The 8,564-nt window shown below is 38.9% G+C and overlaps 1 protein-coding gene across 2 annotated transcripts; it reads right to left on the reverse strand.

Moving 5' to 3' along the window:
- Nucleotides 1-233: 233 nt before the first annotated feature.
- On the reverse strand, nucleotides 234-2,449 carry LOC127129802 (uncharacterized). Of its 2 annotated transcripts, none has more exons than XM_051058929.1 (6): nucleotides 1,938-2,449; nucleotides 1,380-1,714; nucleotides 923-1,071; nucleotides 809-848; nucleotides 662-737; nucleotides 234-559 (listed from the first exon to the last, which is right to left on the reverse strand). In XM_051058929.1, the coding sequence occupies exons 2-6, from the start codon at nucleotides 1,438-1,440 to the stop codon at nucleotides 517-519; spliced, it is 369 nt and encodes a 122-aa protein (XP_050914886.1). In that variant the 5' UTR covers nucleotides 1,441-1,714; nucleotides 1,938-2,449; the 3' UTR covers nucleotides 234-516. The 2 variants fall into 2 exon arrangements, with proteins under 2 accessions (XP_050914886.1, XP_050914893.1); XM_051058936.1 differs by having other exon boundaries at nucleotides 1,360-1,714; nucleotides 1,938-2,448.
- Nucleotides 2,450-8,564: the final 6,115 nt, after the last annotated feature.

Consider the following 8,564-nt stretch of genomic DNA (forward strand, 5'->3'; position numbering starts at 1 on the left):
TGATTTAATTCAAAATCTGATTTTTGAGATTCAATCTTTGAGTACACATTAATCGTGACATTTTATTTTAGTTATTAAAATTTCATTATTGATTTAACTAACATCCGATTAATAATCCATTCATAATCCAATTTCATCCATATCCAATTCAAAATCCATTTAATAATCCATAATACAATTTCTATTAAATTAACCATTTCTAATATCCATTTTAATTCATTTGTCCATTTGACTAATTTCCAAACCATTTAAATCCATTAACTACATTCTATTATCCAAATCCAATTATCCTTTTTAAATCAATATCCATTCACCAATTTTTAACACCACCACATCACCATAACATAACAATTCATTTTGATATATCAATGGCTCCTACAGCAACACCATGCGGCGGATGCACGAGGCCACAAGGACGACTAACAACACAAGCCAACAACGTCAAAACTATAAGCCAAATGAGGCCAGCTGCAGCATAAAATCCAGACGGAAATCCCACATTGCTGCCACCATAAGCTAAAGCTGCAACGCCAAAACAGCAATGCCGGCAATGAAAATCCTGCATAACAGAACAAAAACGTAATCTAATTGATATAAGAAAAGTGATATAACAGAACATAGAGGAGGGATTAGCATTGAAGTCTCGTCTATCTTTTCTCACCTCTTGAAAAATCTTTGCATAACAAAGCCACAGCAGCTACAAAACGCAGCGGCTCGAAGTGCAAGCCACATGGAAGCTACATCAAAAATGGAAGTGCGTTAGCCAAATGCAGAAACAAGCCTCAAACCCTGCAAATAACATCCAAACCTGCAGCAATTCGCAACATGCCAAGCACCAAAACAGCCACCTGCAAAAAACAGTCGATACACTTATACGTCAAATAGATTGGCAATCCTTTGAAACTATATATAGTTAGCTTACAAAATCACAATCAATGGCCAAGTTTGGTGACGATTGGAACATAGCAGCCCACAAGCAAACTCTCGGTAAAGGCAAATCGAGCAGCAGAAGTTGATGCATTCCGGAGTCATAACACGGACCTGCAATCCAATATTTCACAGTGCAACATCCTACAGCAGACAACCATTTCAATCATCATTCCAATAGCATAATAATTTCCCTGTATTAACTTTCCTAACGGCTATTTGAATACTCTAACCAAACTTTACACTAACCAAATTCCACTATAACTAGCAGAACCTCATAACAAGAATTTTGGACTGTTTTCAACATTCATAACAGAATTCCAACTAACTAAATTCATTTATCAACCCATCTAACTTCTAACCTCCAACTGTCTAACCGTTTCATAACTGAATCAAACTAACTCTAACAGATTGAGTTGGAATCCAACTTACAGCATTGAAAAACACTTAACTGAATTCTGCATCTAACCCTGCCTGAGGTGCCCGGCGTGCCCGAGTCGGTTGCGACTTCATGCTCTATATAACAAAAAGTTCTTCATTCTGCAGGGCGTCCTTCATTTTCCATCCCTTTCTTCATCCTCTTCACTTCTTCAATTCTCCATCATCTTCAGAAATCAAACTCTTCTTCTCCACCCTCTCACAATTTCTTCACCAACCTCACTTCACCATCTTCCTTACCCTTCACCACAACACCAATCCTTCAACCAATGCGAAACCTTTTCCTTCAACCTAACAATAAGACCCTCATTTCCCAACCCACCACAGAACTTCCTTCACAACCAAGAACCTGCAAGAAAAAGTAAGAGAGATTCAGAACGAAGACCCTCAAATATTCTCCAGAAATCTGCAACAAATTCCACCACAAACTCCAAAACCGAATTCAACAGAAAATAGAAGAAGAAGAAGGTAAACGGAATTGACACAGAAGAAGAAGAGAAACGAAAAATCAAAAAGGGGCAAAAGCTCATAAAAAAAGCGGAGAAGAAGGGTAGAATAGAGAGAAAACTCACGGCAATTCGGAGGGCTTCATCTTCGACTCTTGCGATTCACGAAAGGGGGTTCAAAGGGTGATTATTTTCCTTCTTCAGGGAGAACGATCATCGAACGCGAATCAACAACGAGCGTATCTCGCCTCTGAACCGCCGCATCGGAACAAACCGGTAGGTTTCGTCTCCCTACGTTTTCTCTCCATCTTTGCGCGAGAACGTGCATCCGACGATGTCGATTTGATTAAGATGGAACGCAAACTTAGTCTAGCATCCTCGATTCTCTGATTGAACATCGAGGAAGTAGGTCTTTGATCTTTCTCGAAGGTGATGGATGTCGGAGATGATCTACAGGGATAAGACGGCGACGGTGTGTGGTGGATGTGCAAGCGGCGTCGTCCTGGTTTCGATCGAGATTCATCGCATTCGTTCCACTTTCGTTTCCTTTGAATGAACCTGAAGATGAGTCGTGGGTCTGGCCTCAAACCCGGTTTTCGGAGGGGTTTTTTTGTGGTGAATTGATCTTGGATTTTGCCCCCAAAAAGAAACCATGGCCCATGCGTTCTTACTGCCACCCCATCAAGTCCACATCCCCAAACCGTTTTTTTGTCTTCACCTCCCCCAACAAACTTCATACCCCTGGCGCATATTGATAATTTCTTCTTCTTAATTCCCCCTTTAATCTCTTGATTAATTACTCAAGTTAATTATAGTTTTTGATTGATCTTGGTGCTGAGATGTTAAGCTAAGTTGTGATTAGGTTAATTCATAATTTTGTTAGACATTATGATTAACATTTTAGTGTTAATTAGCTTAATTCATCATTAGATATGATCGTATAATTAGAATATAATTAGGTTTAATTCTTCAATTAAAGTTTGATCATGATGTTTAGAATTAATTCCATTAGTTTAACCATGCCACAATTAGAATGATTAGTTATTAGGTTTAATTCTTTTCGTTGATTTTGCTTTGATTAATATGGTTCATATGGATTGTATCGTGATTAGACCTTAGGTTGAATTTTCATTCGATTGGATTATTGTGTGTTTGATTTGTATAATCATAGTCATTAGATTCGATTCTTGATTTAGATTGTGAATGTCATATTCGGTTGATTTTGATCCTAATGTAAGTTTAGGTAGATTTTAATTTTTAGAATTAATAGTCACTTTAATTGTCCATTTAATCGTTTCTTTGGTGCATGATCATTTTATTGTATATTGAAGTCCCATTTCAATTTAGGTGATGAATACTTTGTATGTCTAATTTCATTTACCATGATCATAGGATAGATCTTTGATTACTTTTCATTGATTAATCCATTACCTTTTGAATCGATTTTAACCATTGAGCATTCTTACATATTGTTGCATCATTCTCATTCATGCTAACTCATTTGTTGTTTTGTGTCCACAAGTTGACTTGGAGAAGCAAGCTCACTCTTAGCTAACCATGCTCCTAACTATTTCAGTTTTATTCAATAGCATTGTATTGTTTGAAGTACCATGTCACTTGTATGCCTTAGGCATGGTACATGGTAGTAGTTTATAACTTGTATTTTCTTTTCATTCCCTTTCCATTGTATTGTGTGGATCCATCCCCCCATTGTGGGTTAAATGTTCCCCCCTCCCCTTAATCATGTAATAGCTTAGATTGATTGCTTTCTAGCTAGTTCACTATGCATGTTAATAATCAAGATATAATACAAAACGATAAACAAAGCATTTCAAAAGAAACAAAAGGTACTTGATTCAATGTCAAGTTGTTTTCTGAATAAAACTCACACCATTGCAACGTAAACGTTTAACCCGACGTGAAGCATTCTCCATCCACTCCAAGATCCATTCATTCACATCTCTTCTCCATTCTCTTCTCGGTCTCATTCTATCTCTCACCTCCATTTTTTCACTCACTCTTTTCATAATAAATTCAAATACTTAATCCAACATCAAGTACCTTTTTCAAAACCATTTTCATAACAAATTGGAATGTCAAATGGGGTGTACGTGTTTGTACACAACATTCAAGTAATTGGGTTGTCGGGCGTACCTAGCCTAAGGACCCGACACTTGACTTTCACCCTTTAAACATCTAATGATTCAAACAAGTTAGATCTAGGTTCTATGAGGATGAAAAAGAATAGTTAGGACTTCATTGTCCTCTCGATTCCTAAGTACTTTGATTGTTGACTGTACTTAGTCAAGGGTTAGAGACTTGTCTCTCTCTAAGTTCCAACGATTAGACTTGCCAAACTTCTTTCACAATTCAAATCTTTTTTGGATGAAAAAAAGGGGTTAGGACAATATTGTCCTCTCAACTCCCGAGTTATTGGACCGTTGACTATATCTGTAACACCCCGATAATAATATGTATTTATTTAAATTAAATTAATAATATGTTTATTAATTTAATTAGAATATTTGAATTATTATTATTATTATTTTGGAATAATAATTATTGGGATAATTATTTATTGGAATAATATATAAGTTGGAATTTAGAAAAATCCCATTTTTTGGTAAAAAGGTTAATTTCACGTGAAAAGGGAAAAGAGGCAGAAAGGGCAAAAAGCAAAAGAACGAAAGTTGAAGGAAGGGAAAGCTTGGAGTTCAGAGACTGCCGGATTAACTCAGGTAAGGGGGGTTTATCGTTGATTAACGGGTATTATATGATAATATGTCATGGGTAGTGATAGACCTTTAATTTACCTTTGAATTGGATGAGTATGGTGAATTTGTGAAAATGATTGATGAATGGAATTGGATGATAAATCGAAGCAAACCCGTAGAAATTAGAGGGAATAGTGTTAGGATTTCGTGAGATTGAACAAGATATGAAGTGTATAAGACGATAGGAGGGATTTTGTGTAAGAATTGAATCGTGGAAGGTTAGATCGAATAGAACTCGTAGCAGAAAAGCCATTGCAGATCTGAGAATGCTGGTTTCTGGTCATACGCGTATGGCACTAGGCAATACGCGTATGAGATGGCTGGTACGCGTATGGCGCTAGGCAATACGCGTATGGATGAGGAAGATGATGTTTTTAACGTAAAATGGTCTCTGTTGGTACGCGTATGAGAAGTTGGTACGCGTAGCATACGCGTATGGAAGTGGGCAATACGCGTATGGCTTGGTCAGGATTTGGGCAATACGCGTATGGGCATAGGCAATACGCGTATGGGCAGGATTGTGATTTCCTGTGCTGCTGTTGTGCAGTTTTTGACTGTTTGGGCTGAGTAGTGAGACTTAGCTGAGGTATGATGTTGTAGGGATCATTTCCCGTTGTTTTGAGTAGTATAGGTATTAGTAGAGTGAGCTAATACTGTGTTTGATTATGTGGCATGATATAATATGCTTTTGTGATAAATTGTGTTGACAATGTGTGATGGTATACATGATGTTGTGAATGTATGCATTTGTGAATAGACTATCCTATGACTTAGAGTGTGAGCATGTGTCTATTCTTGATTATTGTGGATGTTGCATTGCTAGGTGATTAGCATGCATATTGTGGCCTTCGGGTGGTAGCTAATTCCCATGGTGAGGAATTAGTGAGTTTAGTCATTTTTGGACTGTTGTTGATTTGTTTGCATGCTAGGTGATTAGCGTGCATTTCATGGCCCATTTGGGGTGGTAGCTAATTCCCATGGTGAGGAATTAGTGAGTGAGTCACTATGTCTCAAACGAGTGGGACTAGTGAGCTTGGTAGCCGTGCCTGGGTTTGGACGGTGAGGTTGAACTATATGTTCACAAATAGTCGGTACCGCATGCATGGAGTCTCATTGCATAATATATGTATGGCGTGTAATATGAATGGATGTATTCCAATATTACATGTGTGTTTGTGTTGGTATTGTTGTGTGGTCATTGAGTATGGTTTGAGATTATACATATGCTATATGTTATTGTTGAGTATGATGTTGGGGTTGATACTGCTGTTATTGAGTATGTGGTCTGGTTAGGGTGATTTGATGCGTTATTTACTTAACATTACATAATGTTGTATAATGCTCGTTATATTGATTGAGGAACTCACCCTTACACTTATTTTTCAGGTAACGAGAAATGAGTCGAGTAGAAGCTAATGCTTGGAGTCTAGAGTAGTTTCTTATGGGTCATGCTCTGATAGATGTAACATCGGGAGGGAATGTTTTAATTAATTTGATTTCTGTTGTTGAATGATTGACATGTATTGTGTACATGTTTTACATTGATGTTGAATTGATTCCGCTGCGATTTATGCAGAGCATCTTATTTTTATTAAAGAAATGAGCATGACAGGATATTTTGATAATTGTTGTGAAATGATTGTGTGACACCCTTCGGGGCATAATTACTCTGATGAATATATATATTGTTATTTTAATTATAATAATTTGGGGGTATTTAGAAGGGTGTTACATTAGTGGTATCAGAGCATCGTCGGTCGTGTCGAGTCGTAGTTATTCTGTTTCCCCTGTACGGGATAGGTGTTGTTTAACCCTATCAGTACTTATTGTTTAGCTTGTTTGGGTTTTCAGAATAGAGATGGCTGGAAGAGGTAGAGATGATGCTGCGATTGCTGAGGCTCTGGGTATGCTAGCTGGAGTACTTGGAGGAAATCCGAATGTTGTGGGAATGGGAGCTGCTCGTCAGTTGAGTGAGTTCCAGAAGAACAATCCTCCAATGTTTAAGGGAGCATACGATCCAGATGGTGCTCAGAAGTGGCTGAAGGAGATAGAGAGGATCTTCAGAGTAACTGAGTGTGCTGATAACCAGAAGGTCAGGTTCGGTACACATATGCTGTCAGAGGAAGCTGATGATTGGTGGGTTGCTACCCGCACTGAGTTGGAAACTGCTGGAGATGCTGAGATTTCTTGGGCTGTGTTCAGAGAGAGATTTCTGAGGAAGTATTTTCCCGAGGATGTCAGAGGAAAGAAGGAGATAGAATTCTTGGAATTGAAGCAGGGTAACCGGTCTGTTACTGAGTATGCTGCCAAGTTCACAGAGTTGTCTAAGTATTATACTCCCTATGCTGAGGCTGCTGGGGAATTTTCCAAGTGTGTGAAGTTTGAGAACGGGTTGCGTCCCGAGATCAAGCAGGCAATTGGATATCAGCGAATCAGGGTGTTTTCTGATTTGGTTGACTGTTGCAGAATATTTGAACAGGATTCCAAGGCAAGAGCTGAGAGCTATCAGCAGAGAGTTGATAGGAGAGGCAAGAATCAGATGGATCGTGGAAAACCGTATGCAGCTGACAAAGGTTTTCAGAGGCAGAGTGGGATGAAGAGGCCTAGTGGGGGAGATTCTAGTGCTCCTGTTAAGTGTTACAGATGTGGTCAGGCTGGACATCGTATCCATGAGTGTACCAGTAATGAGAAGAAGTGTTACAAATGTGGAAAAGGTGGTCATTTGGCTGCAGATTGCCGGTTGAAGACTGTGACTTGCTTCAACTGTGGAGAGGTAGGTCATATCAGTCCGCAGTGTCCTAAGCCGAAGAAAGAGAATCAGTCAGGAGGCAAGGTTTTTGCTTTATCAGGTTCTGAGACTTCTGCAGATGATCGTTTGATCCGAGGTACGTGTTATATTAATGGCTTTCCTCTTATAGCTATTATTGACACAGGTGCGACTCATTCTTTTATATCTTTGGATTGTGCTGTGAAGCTTAAGTTAGAGATATCTAAGATGTTTGGAAGTATGGTGATTGATACTCCTGCGAAGGGTTCAGTAACTACTACTTCAGTTTGTCTAAGTTGTCCCTTGAGTATTTTCGGTAGAGACTTTGGGATAGACCTTGTGTGTCTTCCACTAGTGCAGATTGATGTTATTCTGGGTATGAACTGGTTGGTGTTTAACCGAGTTTCTATCAACTGTTTTGATAAGACAGTGATATTCCCTGAGATTGAAGGAGAAAAGAGTTTGTTTCTATCAGCAAGGCAAGTGAATGAGGAAGTAGCTGGTGGAGCAGAGTTGTTTATGCTGTTAGCGACTTTGGAGGCTAAAGATAAACTGGTGATTGGCGATCTAGCTGTGGTGTGTGATTTTCCTGATGTGTTTCCGGAAGAGGTGAATGAATTGCCGCCAGAGCGTGAAATTGAGTTCTCGATTGATTTGGTACCTGGTACTAGACCGATATCGATGGCTCCGTATCGTATGTCTGCTGTTGACTTAGCTGAATTGAAGAGTCAGTTGGAAGATTTGTTGGATAAGAAATTTATTCGTCCGAGTGTGTCACCGTGGGGTGCACCAGTGTTGTTGGTTAAGAAGAAAGAAGGTACTATGAGGTTGTGTGTGGACTACAGGCAACTGAATAAAGTGACGATCAAGAATCGGTATCCTTTACCGAGGATTGATGATTTGATGGATCAGTTGGTTGGTGCAAGTGTGTTCAGCAAGATAGATTTGAGATCTGGGTATCATCAGATACGTGTGAAAACTGAAGATATTCAGAAGACTGCTTTCAGAACAAGGTATGGACATTATGAGTATTCTGTAATGCCTTTTGGTGTGACTAATGCGCCTGGAGTATTTATGGAGTATATGAATAGGATTTTTCATCCGTATCTAGATCAGTTTGTCGTGGTGTTTATTGATGACATTTTGGTGTATTCGAAATCTGAAGAAGAGCATGTTGAGCATTTGAGAGTGGTTTTAGAAGTTCTCCGAGAA

Source organism: Lathyrus oleraceus, chromosome 1 (assembly GCF_024323335.1).
Source record: "Lathyrus oleraceus cultivar Zhongwan6 chromosome 1, CAAS_Psat_ZW6_1.0, whole genome shotgun sequence".
NCBI classification, from domain to species: Eukaryota; Viridiplantae; Streptophyta; class Magnoliopsida; order Fabales; family Fabaceae; genus Lathyrus; species Lathyrus oleraceus.